We start from the raw sequence: 22,004 nt of genomic DNA on the forward strand, positions 1-22,004 counted from the left end.
AGCTCAACCAAAGGCTCGTAGACAAAACCGGGAAAAATTGTATCTCTAGCGAATATTTTCGAGGCGGAACATTTGTTGAAGTATCCAATGGATTAGCGAAACAAAAATCCGTGTTAAAACAAACGTTTATCTTTATCTTTGTCAGTTTAATCTCTCCATACGTTTTATACGGTACGGTTTTATCGCATATAAACCGTCTGCACTTTTCAGTTTTGCTATCCGAATATGTGACAAATCTATTTTTGCGAGTATCACGCACCTGTGAATTGTCGAACAATTTTTGCAATTCCCCTATCCCGGTTCAACGGAATCAATATTCGGAATTTATTGATTAGCAAAATTTTCGAACCTTTAACTTTTCAACCTCCATTAGTACGCGTATTTGACGTTAAATATTCGATGACAACTAAAATTGATATTTTATTTCAAAAATGTCGTTATTCTGTAATCGAAGCCGAGGTAATTTACAGCCAATAATTGCGTAAATTTGATATCGGTATTATGGTTGCACAGCATCGAATAGTCATTGGCATATTTAGTAGTGGATTTCGCGTTCACCCTTGCGGCTAACATAAATTGAACGCTTGTTCAAGTGCGAGCATTTTCCGGGAAAGTTTCACGTGGAAAATTCGATGGTTTCATTGTAACGAATGCTCATCGGGGGTGCCGTTAAAAATTAACGATATTTCCCTGGGGAATGTAATGGAAAAATCGGCCGTGTATAATGGCATTCGACTCATCGTGCCAGTGATTTTCCTGACGGGGAAAATCGCGGGGAAAACGTGTTTAGAGCGAGCTATTGTACCGCGGACAACAGTATGCTGGTGTGTGTGCACTAGTCGAATAAAATTAACGATTAAATATTAACGACACGAGGGATGCTGTCCCCAATGTACGAACCAAGGGGGTGGAAGAATCAATGAAAAAGCATTTTCCAATGGAAAACAGAGCCTTCTTTTATATCCAGCAGTTACGTTATAGACATGTATTGGCGTGTGTGTGTGAAATGACACAGCGAAGTGAAACAGATAATTAAAAATTTGTTAACAATCCATTTCGAAGGAACTTTTCAACACCGTCAGGTTCAATGGAATTTAGGGATTGAAAGTATATTTTTTGAGGATAGTTGGAATTTTTTAGTAGATTGAACTATGACTTATTTATTTTTAATGAATACCTTAAATTTTTCAAAAATTGTGCACAAAAAGGGAAATATATAGTGTGTCAGGTCGCATATCAAACCACTGCCAGAAACTGTCGGTTGATTCATGGAACGAATCTCTTTTTTCCTCTCTATTTCATTTGCCCGTCAGATTTTTTCCACCGTAAAAATGGAAGAGGAGCGCTTTTTATCCAACGATTCCGCTGGCACTTAACCGTTCCATTAAGATCATTAACGGTAATAAGTACGGCAAAAGTAAATATTGGGCGGAAAGGTATTAATGAGGTCCAACCGGAAAACCTGAAGGGCCTTTGGGCTTTATCCCCTCGCGCACGTAATTAATTATTTCTTTTTTCATGGAGCGTACTCGAGGCAATGCGGTACGGTATTTTCTTTAAATACGATCAAAAATTTGTCGACCGGTCGGATATCTTTTGAAAAACTGTGAATTATATCTAAAATTATAGCACAAAGGGAATCTTTCTTTTATTACCAAAATATCGCGTATCAGAATTCATAATTTTCGGTATTATGAAAAGCATCCTCGAATCCAGAAAAGTTAATTTGGTATAGGTTGAAATATTTCAAGTACAGAAAATGTAATATTTGACCGAATATCCGATTATTTGTTACATTTTACGTTGGTGGTAAATGGTAGCTTTCATACGCAACGAAACACCACTCGTTCAACATTAATTCGCGAAGCTCGTGAAGCACATTTTGTCGAGCATCGCGTTCGAGAAACGTCCAAACACTCGACAGTTCTATATCGAAGATCGATAGCGGTGTTTGCGACTCGAATGCGGAGGGTTGATCTCTCGAAAAATTCTCGCATCTCTCTGGTGGCGCGGGACGGGAAAAAAAAGAGCGAGAGGAAAGGGTTGTTTTTCCTCTTCCCTCTCGCTGACTGACACGTGGCCCCATTATTTACGGTGAAATGCATGCGGCGCCGGAAGCAGACGAGACGAACGACAGGGAAAGGGAAAGGGAAAGGGAGAGGGAAAGACTGTCTGGAAGGCAGAAGAGGGAGACTTGGTTATCCCGAAAGGGGTTGTGAAACAGGATTCTCCAGTTTTTAACCCCCTCTGGCGCGACCCTCGTTCTTTCCTATCTTTTCTACCACCCTCTAGTCATTGTTCTCGATGAAAGGGATGCTCCGTCGACTGTTATCGACTTTTTAATCGACCGTAGATGGTCTGCAGTCTGTACACTGCGATTCCGAATGAATCACGCGCGAATTTCGCTATGTGAAATAACCACAGCGATGGTTTTACAAAATTATTATAATGGTTTCAAAAGTGATCTATAATATATCTCTCCATACTACACATAGAGAGGATTATTTCAGAAAAGAAGAAAATTAATTTTAGTATACAAAAGTGGTAATCCATGTCTACCGGGAAAATATAAAAATACCCTTCACCTTTTATTACCAATTCGCGCCGGCGTCGTGGAAGAATTATAATCGTAACGTAGCCTCTTTCCTATCTAAAATATCCAGGCTATAACATGTTCGAGGAAACGAGGGTACGGGAAGCGATTTTAACCGTGGCTGAGCTGTAAAATTCAGCGAGCATTTTGCCGAGGGTAGGTGTTCGGGAAGAACGACTTCTTAAAAATTCTGCAAACGATCCGCCGCATAAAATTCTACCACCCTCGGGGAATCGAAGCTTTCAATAATTACGAGTCGCACGCGAGGGATCTTTTATTTTCGAACGACGACGGCGACGACGATTCCACCCTTCATTCCTCGTCTACCTCTTTTTCAGAAAGCGAGAGTTCGTTACACGCTGCAACAATGGCGAACAGAGGGTTCAGTCCTTTTAGCTTTGCTCGAGGATGTTGCGCAACTAATTAGACCGGGATGAAATTTAATTAAATTAACCTAATTAAACGAATCGCCTGAAAGGTCGGTGCAAAACGTCAGACGGGATGTAGGGAAGGGTGTAGTAGGAGATCGTTCGGCATCGATGCTGTATAAATAATTAATCGACGGTGCTTTCTACCATTCCGAGTAGATCGTAGTACTACGTTTAACCCATTCGCTGGAATCCTCCAGAGACGTTCGATTATGCGTGTCACGCGTTCGAGACGAGCTACCAAATGGCTTTCGAACAATTTCATCGCCTTCCTGACGCGAACAATTAACCAAACTTAATCGTCCTCCATTCGAAACAGACATGGATTAACCCATTCAGAGTTAAAGAGTCAAAGTTTGTACATCAAAAATTTCCAATTCTCCGAGTAATCTATTTATTCCATCGACAGAAATATAAAAATTCAATATGCTTTCTCGATTGTACCGTGGAATCCGAACGAATTAACGATCGCCGGAAGGCTTCGTCTTCTTCCCTTCACGCCTTACAACGGAGATCATCCCCATTTTCCACGCTTTTTCTCGCACACTTTCTCTTTCACGCTGGACGAAAAGATAAGAAGGGAAAAAAGTGTAGGTGGCCGCAGGCGCCCTCGTGTTTCTAAGCTCTCTTTTTCTTCTTCACCATCCGTTTATTTTCCTTACCTGCCAACCCCGCCGTTTCGCCCTTCATTTTCCACACTTGACCCCGCGTGTGTACCCTCGCCTGTCACCGCCTCGAAAACGTAAATATTATACGTTTCCCCCGGCGTTCTTTCGCCGCGATAAATCTCTTCTAATGGGTATATTAGTCGTATAAATCAGCGGGTTCGGTTCCATTGTTCGTTGCCCGCTCTTTTGAAGCTAGGAAAAATATTTCCAACGAAAATATGGATCTCAGGTGGTTGCTCGATTTTGAATTTTTATTAATAAGGTGTTCTCAGCGTGGTTTACGTTACGTTTATTTTTCGTTTTCGTGCTGGATAGGATCGAATAATTGGATATTGGATATTCGATGATGAAATTGTTAATTAAGCTTCGTTAAAAATTCAAGAGATCCCTCCTGCTGCTTCCACGCGCTTATTCCTTTATTAGTGTTAATTAATTTTTCAAGAACTTGGATTTGCTTTACTTATTTCCCAAACAATATTATCCATAATTAGCCCGAAGAAAAGGATGGAGATTTCGAGAAAGGAACTCGGCAAGCGTTCGCTGGGTAAATAATTGGTTAAATCTTGGTGGTCGTTTATGAGATAGGGATTAACGAGGTGTGATCGAGGAAACGAAATACAGCGAATGAGGTTTAATTTGAAAAGTGGCGAGTCTCGATGAAGATCTAGCGGGAAGAAAAGCCATGGCAATTACCAGGTCGAAGAGGATCACGAAGCTTCCTAGTTCTCATCTCGTCGAGGAAGGTGCTAACTTTAGACGAAGCTCCTCTTGTATCGAGTGACTTTGATGAAGCCAGATTAGTTGGTTGGCGGCAGGGGAACACCTCGTAGATATCGCTTTTGCGTGACGAGGGAAGCTCGAGACGAGGAGAAAGAACGTCTCAGACGGTGAACGGGGTGGAAAGGATTTCAACGACGAGTCGGAGCTTCGTCGACAACGGCTTGGTATTCCCTTTCAACCCCTTTGGTGTAGCATGTAAAATCTTGGATGAAAAAAGATAACGAGAAGCCTGGATGAAATACACGTTCCACAACTTTCTGCCTGCTAATTAACTTTACTTTACAGTTTCATAATTTCTTCCTTGTTTTTATCGCGTCATTTTTTTCTTCTTATTCCACATTCTCGGTAATTAAAGGGAAGTAATCCTTTGGCGGTGAACCACGGGGCAACAGTGTGTACGTTTTAAAAACTGACGATGAAAATGATAGAAATGGTTTTAATTATTTGAAAATTAGTAATCTTAAAGTACTCGGACTGACGGGCGAATAGCTTTAAAAAGTTTGGGAGACAAATAGCTATCAGTTGTTCGATCGAAGTTCTGGCGATGGAAAGTTTCAAGTTGACGCGTTCATCAAAGCGAAAACGGGCTGGTAGCGACCCCGTTTCTCGTCTTACCTCGTAATTGCCGTTACCTTTGGGATCTTGCGCCGAGACTGTCGACCAAAATTGTACCCAGATAAGATATTTCTGGCCCGTTGCCAGCTACTGATTCCCTGTCCGATCGAAAATTCACAGAGTGCTGCTTCGTTACTCCTCCAACAAAAATCTTTCTCGCCTCTCTGTACGTGTACATCGAGAATTGGCTACTGTTACCGACTCGGCGAACTTTTTCCCTTTTTCTTTTTTTTTATCGAACGCAAGAATGAGATTCTAAAAGTTTTCCCCTCGTGGAAAATTGTATTCGAGCATCTTTATCGCGCGTTGCATTCGCTTGGACTCGTTCTGAACCATTTGTTTAGCGATCTGGTGAGAAAATGGTGAGACTACGAGACGTTGATACTGTTCCCCTTTCCTTATCTCGATTTTATTCCTCTCACGTGATATTTACGATTTGCCCGTGTGTTTCTGCTCAAATTTTCCTTCATAGGAAAATTCCTAATGTTAAACGTTTTTACGTCGAAGGCACGAAGAGTGTTTCAGTTGAAAATTTACTTTTCATTTATCTCTAAAAGATTATTTATTACGTTACGAAAGGAACAAAGTGTTTCAGATTAAATTTTCCTCTTCTTGCCCATCTTCAAAGGATTGTTTATTGTATTTTTAATATTAAATACATTTTGTATCAAAGGAACGGGGCAGCGTTTTAAGCAATTAATGCGAACAAGCATCGCAGGCAAGATAGCCGTTAACGGGAAAGTTTAAAAAGCAATTTAATTAATCTGTCCCTAATTTATGTCGTCATAAATGCGATCGCAATTACACGGGATCGTATTACCGCATGAAATTGCATTACCCCAGGTTCGCAGGGTAATTGAATTTGGATACAATTAAGGATGCCGATGGGCGAGAAAAATCGCGAGAAAAAATTAAATTGGATGCGTGCGAGAAAAAAGTGCTGTTGCTTTTCAATTTTTATTAAAATCTTGAACTCACGATATCGCTTATGCTGGTTGATATGTCTCTGAAAATGAACATTGACGTAGCCACACGTATCAGTTGCTACCAGGCGAACACGAATCGTTTTCATATTACCTGGTCTGTTGGAACTTGTTATCGTCCGGGCAAAGGCTCGTGAATCCTTTTAACGACGTATTCGGGATAAGGGTGGCCCTGGAAGACCGCCAACACCCGATTCCCTGGAATCACGAAGGGGCAGATGGAGGAACGACTGGCTCGTGTGTCGCTGGCAAACGGAATTTCCGAAAAGAAGCCGAAATGTCGCGAACGACTCGACGAGCCTCTGCCAAAAGAAAAGTCGGTTTCCGTTCTATCCCGTTACGGGAATTAATCACGTCCCGTAGGAAATGCCTTTTGTCAAAGATACGAAGAACCTAGAGAGACGTCTAGCTTGCCCTTCACTTTCAATCTTCTTTCAAAAATTTCAATTTTTCTTGTCAAATGGTAATTGTTGTTTAATATGGAAAATTCTTCAACCTTTTTCCACCGTTTTCAATTCAGCTTATATCGCTATTCGTTCTGAATATTCACGATATTCTCGTATTCGCGTTTCGTTATTTCGGTCAAACGTTTTTCCAGAGATTTTTTCCCTCGCCACAAACGAGAGTCTGTCGTTTGATAATTTGAGTGGGTTATTTTAATCCGTGTGTAGATTCAGCCAGCGCCACTCGAAGGTTAAAATTGTCTCGAAAAGATACCGATCCGAGCGGTTATCGTGGTATTTCTAGTCTCTGGTATTTTCCTTGGGTACGGTTAAGGGAAAGTTGGCAGCTGATGTGGCGGTAAACGAGGTTCGAAAAACGAGCGTGGTTCGACACCGGAAATTCGCTGGCCAAAGTGACCATCCCCGTGGCGAACGGTTTTCCGTTCTTCTGCTCGAAAGGAAATCTTTCTCGTTATCGGCTACAGGCCGATGTTCAATCAGTCGAAAACGTGACGAAGAACGCTCCGGGGATTTTCGCTTTTTCATCTTGCCACGTTCCATGGATCGTTTATTTATCATACAGCTATAGTGGCTCGTCTAAAATTCCGGGCTTTGAATCGAAACGGCTAGGCTGTTCGCATTAAGGGAATGGAAATATGGCCGAGATCTCGGGACAATGAATTCGGATCGAGCGAGCACGATTTGCCGGATTTCCAGTGTTCCACTTTGAGAAATTACAAAGCGGTCAGTTCGCCGGCCGAAGTGTTTGGATCGAAGTCAAAAGTGCATTCCGGGTAATTCTACTAATGCATCGAAAATTTTCCTTATGTTGCGTAGAATTTCACAGTGTTTTCCTTTGAAACTTTTCCCGATGCCGAGACAAAGAGCAATAATTTATGGAAATACTTTAGAAGGTGTCTATATCGTTTATCTTGGTACCATAAATCAAACATGGAACAAGTTGCGAGATAGGCGTTAGGATGGTCGAAGGTGCGACCGATAGCGTTCGAGTAGCGGGAAAAATTGTGGGTATCTGATGTGGTTCGGCAGCAGGTTTCGCATTTTAGACGAGCTCGCGTTTATCGCTTGCCTTTGGCACTTTAGATTACCAGGTTGCAGCAGTTTCGAAGATAGATAGCTCCGATGAGGAGGAAATCTTCTGCGAATCGAGGAGGAAAAGACATCGCGCGAGTCTATCAGCGCTAATCTCGACGAGACGAGCACATTCAGAGGCGCGTGTTGCAAAGATTCATATCATTTCGTTGCCATTTTAGGGTTAATTGCATTATGTTACTTATGTTGGAGTTTAGCGGTTCGCGCATGCTTATTATTTCCCCGACGTATGAGACACGGCATTATTTAACGCGTAATTCATCGTTGGACGAGCTCGCTGCGTTGACTTTCTTTCTCGGTAAAGTTCGCAGGTAATAAAGATAGTTGTAGCCAGGCTGAAAAATGTATACAGTCAGTGACAGTGGCAGTAACGTGGAGAGCATACCCACCGGTGCTTCATAGCAAGTATATATGGTAATCCCAGATGCTTGGAAAATTGTCGTGGAAAAGCGTCCGGGATCTTTTTCCAAGCGCATAAAGATGACTTGGATATATTAGTATAACATCTAGGAGAATTCTTTTTCCATAAAATTTTATTCTTGTTGGCGGTTTAATTTTTGATAAAAGAATCACAGGTGATTCTTGATGTCAATCCCCGTCATCCCTCAAACCATCCCTCGTGCTCTTCCTCGGCGGTATTAATTCGGTCTAAGGTCCGCGACCCAGTTTTACCCTCGTCTAACGAAAGAACCAACAAGGGAAGGGGGCTGTTAAGATGCCAGTGCCTCGAGACCTCTCACCCCATGGACTTTGATGTACTAAAGGGGTGAGCAACCCCAAACTTTTCAGCTTTACGTCTGGGTTGCTGGTCGATCAAACTCTGTCCCCTTTTTTCTTCAGAGAATTTCTGCTCATTTCTCTCACCTTCCGTCTATGATTTTTGATACTTTATCATATACTCCCCTTTTGTAGAGGGACTTAATTTAATTTCATTTGTTTCCAAGTACATATTACCACCGATTAATTCTATTCCTTGTTACCGAAGTAGATTAGTAATTTAATCGAGTGAAAAAGTTTCGAGAATTTCTGTTTGCCAGGAAATTTATTGTTTCCTTCATTGTTGACTTGAATACAAACTTCTAAATAGAGGCGGGCACCCCTGAAAGTGTCTGTTTCTGTTCAGTATCCCTCTATTCTTCTGCTCGCCACCTTCTTCCGAGCCTCCTTCATTACTGTTTCTGATCTCCCCTTATCCGCTGTCTTTCTCCGCCGCGCATCCACCGGTTTTAATTACTTTAATGAGTCTGGGAATTAATTCCTGAGCGCGAACCACCTCGGCCCGCTTTTATTTCAATGAATCGATCTGTCGTTGTTCGGTCGGGCTTCGTTGATTTCGCGCGATGCGCTCTTCACCCAGATTCCTTTTTCTTCTCTCCTCTGCCCTTACTCTCCAAGATTAATCGAGGTTATCGAGCTCTGAAATTGATTAAAAATCCGTTCTCCGAGATAAATATTTTCCATTACTCTAATCGTCTCTGCTTCTCATTAATGATTTCTTTTTAATTAATCACTCATGATACCCTACAGTGAGATATTTATTACTCGTGGAAAATTTGTTCAAGTTTATATGTTTATCAGGCAGAAACAAGCAAACCACAATTGCCATAGAGTACTCTATCCAATATTACACGTGACAAGGGGTTGATACCACCCCGTGACCCGGTCAGACCAACGCCGAAAACTCTTGCAGGATCGGTCCGCTCTTATCCGTACGTCCTAATCCCTTTTGAAACGCAGACCTTCAGTTACCTTCTCGATTATACAATAGGAGAAGCGGTTGCCTCGAGGTGAAACCTCTCTTCGTTATTCTCCTTTGCTCCGCGTCTTCTTTTCAGTAGGGTCTTCGCTCGTGTTCCGTCACAGATGAGCCAGCACCGGAAGCCACTCGTGGAACCTCAATATCTTATCAACGGGTCTGCTCGTCCCAGAAAAGTACATACACGAGAGCTTGCGGCACGTAGTATCCAAGCAAGCTAGTCAGCCCACTTGGCCCCTTCTTTCTTTTCTTCAACCTCCATCTCCTACCTTTCGTCCCTTTTCCAGTTTATTTTCGACTTTGCCACTTTCCGACGCTCTTCCTCTTTTCTTCTTATCTACTCTTCGCCACTTTTCAGCTCGCTTCAAGCTCCCTCCTACCCTGTCGCGTTCACCTTTCATAGATCGCCGTTTAAACCGTAGCACGTATCGTCGATGAAACACTAGGAAACGTGTCCTCGGTTCGACCTTATCGAATTTAATCCTTTCAGTTTTACTTTCCTTCCGAAAGGATAATCCGATACAAAGCGATCAGTTTTGAAATTGAAGGTTTCCCTTATCTTTTTTTTCAATTGTTCGGAGAGAAAAACGACGAGGTAATCAGTGAAAGAGATATTTGGTTGTATTCTTCCTCGAGGCTGAGTCGTGTTAGATTTATCTTGTTGGAACTTCAACTCCGCCCGAAGGATGGAAAGTTTCATTCGTTTACGAGACTTTTCCTTCGTTATGCCGGACTTGAAGTTTCCGCAGCCATCTTTTGCTGTCCGTTCCACTTTCAGTTACCATGTTACACATGACCTTTTAAGCCTGTAAACGTAATCCATTCTTGTGATCACAGAAATGAAATATCAGATAAGTGGCTCGGAATATTTCAACCGGCATTCGTTCTTCACATGCTTATTCAAAAAATCGTTTTCATAGACTCTCGTTCGTTCGTTGGTTCATCGCATCCAATAAATCCGGCACTCGGCATTCAGTTCGACCCGCAAGCTAGTATCTAGTTTGAAGATTCCTTCTTGCTTTCTTTCGCTATGATTTAATTTCATCCGGCGCAGTTTGCTGCGGGAACACGGAGGAAGCTGAATGCCTCGTTGACCCTTGTTCCACTAGCTTGTACCTTAAAGCCACGTGAAAGCCGCTTCTTCACGATCCCGTAGAGCGGTCCGCTCTTTTCCAGTTAATTTTCAACTTACCCTCCCTCGATCGCTCCTCCTTGTATTCCCTCTTCCCAACTTTATACCTCTTGTTTGTACTTTTCGTCGATTTTTCGCTCGCGGAATATCAAGATAACGCGCGATGCTTTCTCCGTTGCGAGGAAAAAAAAAAAGAAAAGCAATTGTTATTCCTTTCTGGGTTACATAAACTCTCTTCCATCGATCGTTTCATAAACGCAATCTGTCTCCTCCTGCAGAGTACTCTTATTTTTTTAAGCTCCTTTCGGGACGAAGTCGAGGCAGGTTGCGTGCCGGCGTCTCGAGCCTGGATTTCAATTTTCCTCCCTATTCGTCGACTCTTTTTACGTCTGGCCGTGCTTCGCCGCATCTCGTTGCTCGTTGACCCGGCTCCAGGCGATTCCCATCGAGAGGAAAATAAACGAGCACTTCATTCGTGATTTCACCGCGAGGATTTTTATTGCCGTCCTGCTCGGTGCTGCGGTATTTCTTCAACGGATGCTTTTACTTGCGCTTCGCAACGGAGGGAATTTCCTCGCGTACGCTACAGGATGTTTCAAAAAGATTGCTTACCTCTGAGATACACATTGTGAAAATTCAATAGGGGTAGTTGGCACTTTGAACAGCCTCCATGGGTGTTCCGCAACCCATGCCTTCGCGATACCTGAACAATCCTCGAAGACTTTGGCTCGTCGTTGCTCATGAATCCTTTATGATGTCTTTACTAAATTCCTGTCGAAAGTTCAGCCCGGTAACTCCAACCATAAGCATAAGTTTCATATAATCCCTACGAGAGATTACCGCGTCTTTGATCCTTCCTCGATATCCGTTCATTCACTGGGAACTTCTTGTTCACAGGGATATCGAACCGCTACAGAAATCTGAACACGATTTATCGCAGGATTAATGTTATCAGGACAATCTACTTTGATTGCTAAACTTCCTTTACTACCGATGAATCGCATCAGGAATAGCCTCTATTTTTATGCTTCGCTATTGTTTATCTTTCTCCCTTTGCGTCGATAAACTCTGCTTCTGCGAACTTTAAGGAATAAACAAGAATAAAAGGCATCGCGGTGGAGTGGTTGAAAGATGTACCTGTAGCAAGAGTACCTTTGGCCAGAACTCTTACGAGCTCTTTAAACTGTTTATGGGATTCACTTTGGGAAATGGAAAATTATCGAGCGTCAATGGCGCGCGTGTTTTATTCCCAGCTTCCTTGTTTACACGGAGATTCTTTCGGGCTCCTTAACACTAGAACCACGTTTAATGCACTCTTATTTCTCAGTTGAAAATAATGTAGAAAAGTAAATAGACAAAAGATGAAACATAATTTAATATATACGTCCAACGTATATTTTAACAGAAATACTCATTTTGACTGGTTTGGTAGTTGTAGCGTTAAGGCTCTAAGGATTCTTCTGATACTAAAGGCAGTATCTGTCTCCTTCAGAAGTGTAAGAAGTAAAAAAATTGGAATACCTCACTTACATACTTGTACGAGCAAGATTTTCGTGTATTTCTCAGATAAGGAATTTGCCAGACTGGCTCTCCATTCGTTCAATCGACAGCTCGACTTTTCGCTTGTCGTTTCCATCCTCCTTCCTCTTCTCTCCACGTCTTCTTCGGTTGAATCTATTTTTTTCCCCGCGTAGATTCGTTTCGCAGGCAATTCGAGGACGGGCTTTGGGGCTCGACCGTGTGCCGAACGAGTCGATCTATCGACGCCATCCGTCAGATCGACGCCGTCCGGACTCGCAGATTCCCGCGAAGGTCTCGAAATCGTCCGGAAAGACTGCACGTCGAAATGGATTTTTCCTCGGCACCGAGGATCCGATATAATAATATAAATCGTCCCGGTGTTCGATCTACCTCGCCCTGGGAATCATTTTCGGGCTATGTAAACGATCACCGTCGACCGGAACGCTTCCATCGGGCGGATTTATAAATCGTCGGATCGCAGGGTCGCGACACGATTCTTCGTTTCTGTTCTGCAGAAAGATGGCCGAGCTATTCGAGACGCGTTCACTCGTTTCCAATTCTGTTTCCATTTTCAAGTAAAACGTTTGCAAAATGAGGCGAGAACACGATAGCAGGATTTTGTTTTCAAACTTCCCCTTTATCACTGTTAAAAAAATTGAACAAAAATCAATATACCTCGATTAGACGGCGAATCGCGGATAAAAGTGTCGATATCTGTCGTACGACGTTAAATAAAATGGAGAAAGGGTTGTTAGCCGGGCGGAGGCTAGCGAATATAGGCGAATCGGGAATGGAGGATCGAGGAGGGGTCGCTATTGAACAGCGTCGGTCCACGATTTGCATACATACACGGTGCACTGTTACGAAATTCTATTAGGGTTTCCAGTATGGGTTTCATCGAACCGAGGCCAGACAACTCGATGAAGATCTATAGGGAGGTGATGGCTGAGGGTAGGAAACTCGTTTCGCGGACTGAAATTGCAGTCGAACCCGTGGAAAGTTCTTGACAGAAAAAGATCGAGTTTCCAACTGTCTCGAAGCTTGCACCGAGGACAGGATACGGGATGCGGTTACGTATATAATCGTCCATCCAGAAATAAGACGAATATCTGCGTCACTGAGAAAGCACTTTTTCGTTGACCCAAACTACTGCTGATTACTTATTCTCTGTTCACGTACGGTATCGGAATTACGATAGTTTCGATGAAGTTTGATGGAAGGAAGCGTGCTATGTCTGTAGAGTGGTTGGATTAGCTCGGTTAATAGGGGAATATTTAGGTAACGTGGCACGTAGGAATCGCGGTAATTATTACTCTGATGAGAATATTATCTCGAAACTCAGAGCGCGTAGCCTGACGAAACTTAGATCTCCATCCGGCCAGGATTTCATGACAACTTCTGTATGCATGCGGAGTGCAGATTGCGCTGCTGAATGTCCTCGATTGCTCGTTTCTACGCCACTTCCGTACCTAGTTTCCATCGTAAACGATCGTATAATAGCATCGGACAGAAGCGTCGAGGATCGCGTAAATTTTCCTGAAACACGAGACGCGGAGATCACGACAGGAATCGTTAATATTCCTCGGACGATACTGTTTCAGAAACGAAGCGTCCTATTTCGAAAGAAAGAAATTAGCATCCTTAACGTTTGAACCGTGTGGACAGTTTCTCTGATGCAGGAAAATCGTCCCATTTCCTCAGCTTTTCGTTATTTTTCATGAAAAGAACAATGCGCGCTTGCAGATCAGCTATTCCCCTCGATACCTATCGATTTTATATCCGCAAAGATTGCCAAGCGTGTGCAAAATGCAAATCTCGGTTCGATGATCCTCTTGGATGGCTCGTTTCCACGATACCTGGCTATCGAAACGTATCAGCCTTTCCGCTGTTTCTAGATGAACGTTGGCCCCTACGTGTCTGACCAACGACGTGTAAACGGCTTAAGCCATTAGATCGACTGGCTACCGAGGCACGCGTCCACGTTTATTTCACCTCTATCACGGCGTATGATCGTGGAATTTACATAACGTCCAGCCCGTTAAGTGCGTGCTAGTCGAAACGGCCAATTATTACGGGGCCGTTTTCATACCGCACCGTTTACGGTTCATCCGGTCGAGTCGTTAAGTGGTCGCCGAGGATGATATCGGCTGTAGGAATATTTGCTTTGTCGCAAAGGATATTTTCTCGCTGAGATTTTCGTGTTAATAGTCGTTGGAGTATCAGAGACAGAGGGTCCTTTCAGGCGCGCGTATCGTAAACTCGGCAAGTACAATTATCCGGAGCCAGTGAATTGCGATGCCGCGAAATTTGCTCTTCGCATTTCGAGGAGGTAAAGTGGTTGATGAGCTCGTTTGTGTAAGATGTATCAGAGGTTGATACGCGTTTGCCATTGCCTCGAAAGGATTACGCGTGTGTGTGTGTGGATCGATCGTGCGGTTGGTTGTATTCTCTGATACGCGAAGTTATGGTCTTTGACGCAAGCAGAGTGGAACAATAGGTGGAAAGTATTATACGGCCGGGATTCAAGAGCTGTTTAGCTGGCATTATCACTCGCAGATTTCGGACGGTGCATCGCGTCGTGGTTTTAGCCAGCTTTGTCGAGGGAAAATTGTTTTCAACGGTGATTAGTGCTTAAATGAGATGATAAGAATAACTTTGCTCTTTGAAGATTTATACAAATGGTTTCGGAATGAATATTTTCATTTCTCTTTTTACAATAAATGAACGAAGTAATTCGTTTTATAGGATGATTTAATACCATTCGAGGATATTTGGTAAAAATCAATCCTCTTTTTCAACTTTTCATCCGCACTCGACAATTCGAAAAAAATAAAAAGCGATTAATTTCGATCTCCGAGCGTAGTAACGCGTACGGTAACATCCGTTATTGTTGATGTTTGTGAATTTCAACCTTTTACCTGGTTGGTAACAATTTAATCCATTAATTCGCGCGACCCGTTTTTAATCTTTTAACGCATCGACCGATAAATTCGATAATTATTACAAAACGTATTGGAAGCGTCCAACTTTGTTCAAGACAATTAGTCAAATTTCCTGTATTGTTATTTCTTTGCCTATACAATCACTGGCGAAGACGCAGTTTCGGTTGCTTGTAGTTTTAATGAAAACGTCAAGTAGCCAGAATTACAAGCTGGAAATCCCGGTTTCAACGAACGTCGGCTCTCTCCAGGCCAAGAGAGGGTGGTCGGTTTTCAACTAATAACAGCTGCGCATACTATAACGCGTTGTTATCGAATATACAAGTCGGAGAATTCGCTTAACGCAAGCAGGGATGATTGGCGACCATGCGCGAGCGGATTCTCGCGGTAATGGACGCGAGTTAGCGCGAATCGGCCTCCTAGTTAACGATTACTAGGCACAGCTCGTATTGTTCTCGACTAGAAAACAATAGAACAATGGGCGACGGAATGGATTAAGCGGGGTGCTCGCAGCAGCGTTTACCCATCGGTAATACTAATTTGAAATATTTTTCGGCGAGGAACCAGCTGCATATGGTCGCCATGGTCATCGCGTACAGTCGATTCCGTAGAATTCCAGTCACGATTAAGAATTCGATTTAATTCGGAATAATTGTCGACGGGCTCATTTGCATAATCGCTTGAACGTTGAAAACTGATAGCGCCAACCTCTCTCGCCCATCCCCTAACCTAATGACGTACGCGATGGGTGGGGGTATCGATATTTCTGGCACGTATTATATCGCGGTACGTGATCCAAAAATTTACTCGCGACCCACCGTCAGCATCGTCGTAGAACTCGTATACCGTGGTACATAGAGACTGCTACGTGTATAGGTACAAAGGATCACGAGATTAGGTTAGCTTCAGAGATGTTCGAGCATGACTGTTTGTTTCACCAGTGCAATCGTTATGCGTTGCGAGCGATCCTCATTTAAAAACCGATATTGCAATTTTCGGAAGGGTTGAGCATCGAAATCACGAAATCAAGCATCTTTTCGTTATTTAACGGAACGGCTTCAAAGTCGACGATGCAGGGAATCAAGAGAAAGAGCAAGGTAAATCCTTTGCCGAGCGGCAGATTATTCAAATTCAAGGCAACGAATAACAGAAAAGGAGGAGGCATTTACATCTCTTTCGCTCGATGAGTTTCTCTGTGTATCCCTTCAGTGAACTCGCTTGTTGGTCGGTTAAGTGACATAATTTCGAGAAAGCTGGCTTCGGTTAATTACGCGTCGTCCGTGAATGAACAAACCCTCTAGCGTTTTCAAAGGCTCGCCGTGTAAGAAGGTCCCTTTGAAACGTCGTTAATTTGTAGGATGTTGCCGTTTTCGCAACATATTTCGTTTCTACTTTGCAGCCGGTCCCTTTTGCCGATGGAAAAGTGGCCACGGATGACAGAAGCATGTCTTAAAACTTTATTGCCGCGAACACCGCCTTTCAGAACTCCGCTTTCGTTGCTTAATAAGGTCGAGGTGACGTTTCGAGCCTGAATATTTTTCTTATCCTCGACGTCGTAATTGAATTACGTTTCCGCGATGTTCAATTTTAACCCCTTAATATATTGAAACGCGATGAAACTTTTTTTAATTATAAAAAATGGCACACGGAATGTCTATGAAGGAGGAGATTTTCCAGAGCATCGTTGAACGTCGCATTTTCTCACACTCGCGGATGATAATCGAACGCATCGATAGCGATCGATTATTCCCTGCTGTAGCCAGCATCCAGGTTGGAAGAGGTAGGGAAGCTGGCGTTGAAAAGGGGATTATTAATCACGGGAAATTACGGTCTCGCGAACGAACGGAGGAGGGGGCAGAGAGGATCGGCAACGAGACGGTTGGGAGGCGGTTGGAAAACGGCGGAAATGGAAGGAAGAAAGGAACGGGTGTATACACAGAAGGACTCGCGAAGAAGTCCATAGAAAGCCGGAACGAAGGAAAAACACGAGCTTTTCCTGGACGTTCTTGCTGCCACGAATCGGCTCTTCCTTCTTCGCTCCTCCCTCTTTTACCCGATGAAAGAATTCTCCAGAACTATAGACCGTGAAAGCCTCCCCCCGTGGACGACGGAATCTGATTGGATTATTTGCTTACCACTCCCTTCTATTTGCTGCTTGTGTACAAGGTGTTTTCAAAACGTTTCCGGCTTTTCTTGCTTCTTCTCCTTGTAAAGAGGACATTTGTATTCCGCGAGTGTCGCAACAGCAATTTTCCAACTATTGGAAAAATTTGATCTCCGACGCATCCCTTTAACCACGTAGAATCGTGGTTAATCTGATCGGGACTCGAACGAGCCACCGGTAGAATATGAAACCCTTGTACACCCTCAATCACGAAAGCTCGAACGTTGAAATGTACTCGAAATCCCTTATTCGAAGACTGAAGGGGTCGTCTTAAACGAGATTTTCCTCGTTGGTACACCGTCGAAATTTGATCGAACCTTTGAACAAGGCTGACTATTCGGTAGCGGTGGCAAGAAACCAGGGGACAATTTCTCCTTTCGCCAGAATTTCTACGATAATAGCCTGCGGCTGTCCTCGAGTTACACGGGCGCGAGTGCCGTTGGAAATGGGCTTAATCTTCGACGTGGCTTCCTCGTGGAACCACTCGGTACTCCCATCGCGAATAAGGCTACCCGCTCTGCTTCGCTCCGCGCCAAGGAGCTCGACTTTCTCGAGATGATACCTTCTTACGACGCTCTTCGCTATCGCATTTACGATGCCCGTTATATACCGGCCTTACGAACGGTCGATTATTAAATTTTCCTCTCGTTCCCGGGATGCTTTCTGACCCCGGAAACGACGCCTTTCATCGAGCAGCCAGGTTAGAGGTAAACGGTAACTCGCAGGAGGTCAGTCCGGGTCGTCGCTTGCGAAGTTTCATCATTTGTTAAGATAACAGATTACATTATTCGAAGATTCCGAAATCGTATGCACGCTTGCAATGATATTCCGATTGAAATAAAAAAAAAAGAGAAGTCAATGAGAACGAACTTCCGCTCGATAAAGCTTTAACAAAGCTCGGCGGAATAACATTGGTTCGTCAAACTAGGAAAGAAGGAAAGTCAATTCGCCGTTCCATCGACGAAATCGATCAACCGGAAGGAACAAGACCGAGCACGAAAGCGATTCGAAATTCGAGGTCCGTTCCCCTCCAGATCGAATAATCAAGCAGAAGAAGAAAAACGCTCGAGGCTTTCAACAGAAAGTTTACCCAAAGCGAGGCAAAAGCTGCTCGAAGCGGCTTCTACCCGGCGCTCTCCATCTTTCTTCGTTTTTTTTTTTTTTCTTTCCTCTTGCGCCCGCGTGGAAATTAAATTTTACATCTCGCTTGTGTCTTGCTACTATTGCTGTTCCTCGGAAGAAGAAAAAAGGGGCGCAACCGTTCGAAAGGAACAAACCTACAGCAGACGCGAATTCACAGACGCATTCTCCTTCCCTTTTTCGTCGACGAGAACTTTTCCTCTTGAAATGAATTCGACGGAAGCTTTTCAGCCGCGACGAAACCATTGAATTATGTATAAGGAATAAATAAAGCCGGATGAACGAAATTGCACGCGGCATGCGTGACGATTTGAATTTTTTTCACCAGACTCGAGCATTGCGTGGATCGAATTAAATTCAATCGCAGCCGTTCGTGAAATCGAATTCACGCTGCACCGATAGCTTGAAATATTTACCATTGTTCGGATTTTTTAAATATATTTCCTGCTTCGTCGAGCCTTACAATGGAATCAGATTTCGTTCTGAAGTGTGACCAATAGGAGAATTTATCATTCGTCAGGTTATAATTGGATAGACGAGTTAATTAACCGTTTGAATTATTTCTACGAAATGTTACCGCTCTCACAGCTGGTGGCTTGAAAACACCTGTCTAATTTTTAACCGACCAGCTGTCTCGTTAAGCTCATCCTCGGCAACTTTGCTCTACTCGAAGCAGAAAAACAAAGGAACAGGAAGAAGCACGTTGGAAAGTTCTCCAGGGAGGAATTCGTAGTAAGGAAATAAAGCTCGCCTGTTAGGCCGGGGTGGAGCGTGTTCCCTTGAATTACTGCCGTTCCGGCGCTCGTATATGAAGAAAAATATTCCCTACCAGGGATCGTATAAATGCTGAATGAAATGAGGAAGAAGCAACGAGCAACAAACCTTATTTTCCTGTGGTTTCCTCTTCTGTCTGAAACCTGTAACTCCGCTACCTTCGAAAATCCCCTCCAAAAATTGATTCCGTTTTTAATATTCTCAATGCAAACTTGCAACTAACAAATGTATGGTATAATAATTAAGATTTTCCTGCTTCGAAGTGCACCTCGCGTGTTCGCGAAGGCGCTAAAAGCAACAATCTTTTTTTTTTAAAAAGTGGTACAACGTGACGGAAGTGGATGACGTATCGTGGGCCAGTGACAAATCACAGTTTTTGCGAGAGGTCGGGCTCGTTAACGCGAAAAGCTTTTTCCTCGCGCGCACTCGCTCGTCGACGCCCGGTAATTCGCGGCGGAAGTCGTCGCAAATTGTCGTCTATAAATCTCTATACTCTGCTCTTTACACGTTAACTTATTCCGCGCCGCTTGTTTCCTTCGATCGTCGAACGTCCTTTCATTTTCTTGAACCGCCTTTCAATTAATTCTTCCTTCTTTTATTAATTAATTACTCGATACAGCATTTTTAATACGAAATGATATTAAAAGCGTTCAGAATTCTGAACGATCAATTGTATAAATTATTTCATGAATAATTGTGTTAAGCTACTTATATCTGGTTATCCATGTTATAAAGTATTGTTATTATTAATTGACTTAAAACTATTCTATCGTTTCACAATCCACTAATCGTTTCGATTCAACATGCATCATATTATATTACGATTTATGTGGTGTCTATCAGTGTTACAAAATAGAACAGAAAAATGAATCATGTTATGGTATATGAATATTTTATTATGCGACAACGAGATAACCAAGCGTCGATGGATCGAGTGTATCGAATGATATACGATGGGCGGAGAAAACGGTTCTTCGATTAAAACGATCGACGCTGGTAATATTTATAACGTAATCGGATTAAGCGGTGAATAAATGTTCGGCGGCGCGATATTATTGATAAAGCCTGGTAGACAGTGCGCGAATTAACGGCCAGTCGACAGCACATAAAATTGCAAAGTAGCTTAATCTCGTCGTTGCAAATTACCCTGATCAAAATCGGCCGCGGAGGATTCGCTGTGCAAAAATCGTCGCGTGTTGGCTCTCGTCAGAAAATCAGCTGGTTCGTTCGTGAGTTCGTGCAAACCACCCTTTTCCATCTACGCGGCTTCGAAAAAAGGACGGAAAATTCAGAGGGAAAAAAAAGGGAACAGCGTGAATTGCGGTGTAAATTCAATTACAATCAGAGATATCATACAAACAGGGTGGTAAATTCTTCGAAAAATAAAATAAATTCTTGGAAAAGAGGCTGCGATGAAAAGTAATATATGAAAGAGCTGTAATTTTGCAAAAGAATCCTGGAAATTAACGAAACGAAACGAAACGAAACGGGGTTGGTTAGAATCTAGCCACGAAAGAGGGAAAAGGGAGAAGCTTACGTTCCATTTATCGAGTGCACACGATTCAGGGTGCGGAACAGGGACTCTTAATTAATTAACCGATCGAATTCGCGTGCGCTGTGCAGCCGGTGGAAACGCCAATTAGTGTCCTACCGTTTCGACGATTCCGGTGAATCGAAATTGCTCGTTGATCCCTTATTAGCGGTTTCTCTTGAGCCTGTTTTTGGAAAGAACTTGAAATAGTCGGTTTTAATAGGCCTTTTAATTAGCGAGTGTTCACTTGTTTCCATTGTTCGTATTTCTTTCATTCAATCGTATTCTCTTTTCTCTAATTAAATTTTTCTGTTTGTTTCAGGTACGCTTATGTGTTTCATGATTTCAATCGCCGGATATGAAATTTCATGGTCGGTAAGTTAATATTTGTATTTCTTTAATATAAATTGCATAAAACAACGAATTCGTCGCGCATCAAATACGCGTGCATCGGGGTGAAAAAAGAAAGAAAGAAAAAGGAGAAACGGAGAATGAAAGAACGCGTTCAGCTTGTCGAGTTGGAGCAATCGCGCGTAAAAAATCTGCAAATCGGGATCACCTTGTGCTCGATCGGTGGACTGACAATTATTGGACGGGTTTGCTCGACCGTGCCAACACTCTCGGCCGGATCCGCCAGCGAAACACGAAACGGCCGGATGAATGGCGTTAACCGGATAACGTGGAAAATTGAAAGGATGAGTTATTGACAGGAGCGGCACATCGGTGGGCCGACCCTTACTGCCTCGAAATATGTATGTGAAACACGATGTTCCATTACTTTTTAACGCGTTTCACGCCGTGGATCATCGCTGACCTGCACTGTTTGCCGGAAACAGGCTATTTCTACGTCACGATTTCTCCTATCTTTTTTATGAATCAGTTGAAAGGACATATCACGTTGATAGACATTTGACATTGGTTTCAAAAATTATTACAGAAACTAGTAATTATATTCTATTTATTTGATTTTTACATCAAAGTGACACGATACAGAGTGTAAGTACAGTTGGCTAGCGATCGCGAATTTCTCCGATTTTCTCGGGCATAAATCCCGCAAGTTTTTCACAACGGCCAGGGAAATATTTAAAATTTTTAATAAAAGCATTTGCCCGGTGCTCCTCTTAATGAAATATCGTCTCCACCGGGGTGTTTCTGCCTACACGCGTCGCTGTTCTTCCGCACACCCACCTGCGACCCCATCGACCATACACGCGCGTCCGTTGTGTGCACCCGATGTTCTCACCCTGAGCCCACTTTCGTTGTCCGCCTCACCGAAATCCTACTCCTCGCTTATTATTCATTTCAAAATTTGATTTCCTCGCGAGACGTTTCTCGGATCACACGAACTGCGATGGACGTTCGAGATTTAATTGAAAATCCGAAATGCTGAGTCCGCTTTTGCTGTGTGATTAAAGCGTTAAGTG

At 43.1% G+C, this 22,004-nt stretch overlaps 1 protein-coding gene across 5 annotated transcripts in view; it reads left to right on the plus strand.

Moving 5' to 3' along the window:
* LOC114878206 (protein rhomboid) overlaps positions 1-22,004 on the plus strand; it is a 109,201-nt gene that overhangs the window by 52,519 nt on the left and 34,678 nt on the right. For 2 of the 5 annotated variants that reach the window (XM_046288108.1, XM_046288112.1), the window contains exon 1: positions 20,903-20,955. The exons of the other annotated variants lie outside the window; for them this stretch is intronic. In XM_046288108.1, the coding sequence (XP_046144064.1) occupies positions 20,939-20,955 (17 nt within the window). In that variant the 5' untranslated portion in view covers positions 20,903-20,938. Of the gene's footprint in view, positions 1-20,902; positions 20,956-22,004 lie in introns of those variants that run through there. 5 annotated transcript variants of the gene reach the window in all.

This window comes from Osmia bicornis, chromosome 12, assembly GCF_907164935.1.
Source record: "Osmia bicornis bicornis chromosome 12, iOsmBic2.1, whole genome shotgun sequence".
Classification (NCBI taxonomy): Eukaryota; Metazoa; Arthropoda; class Insecta; order Hymenoptera; family Megachilidae; genus Osmia; species Osmia bicornis.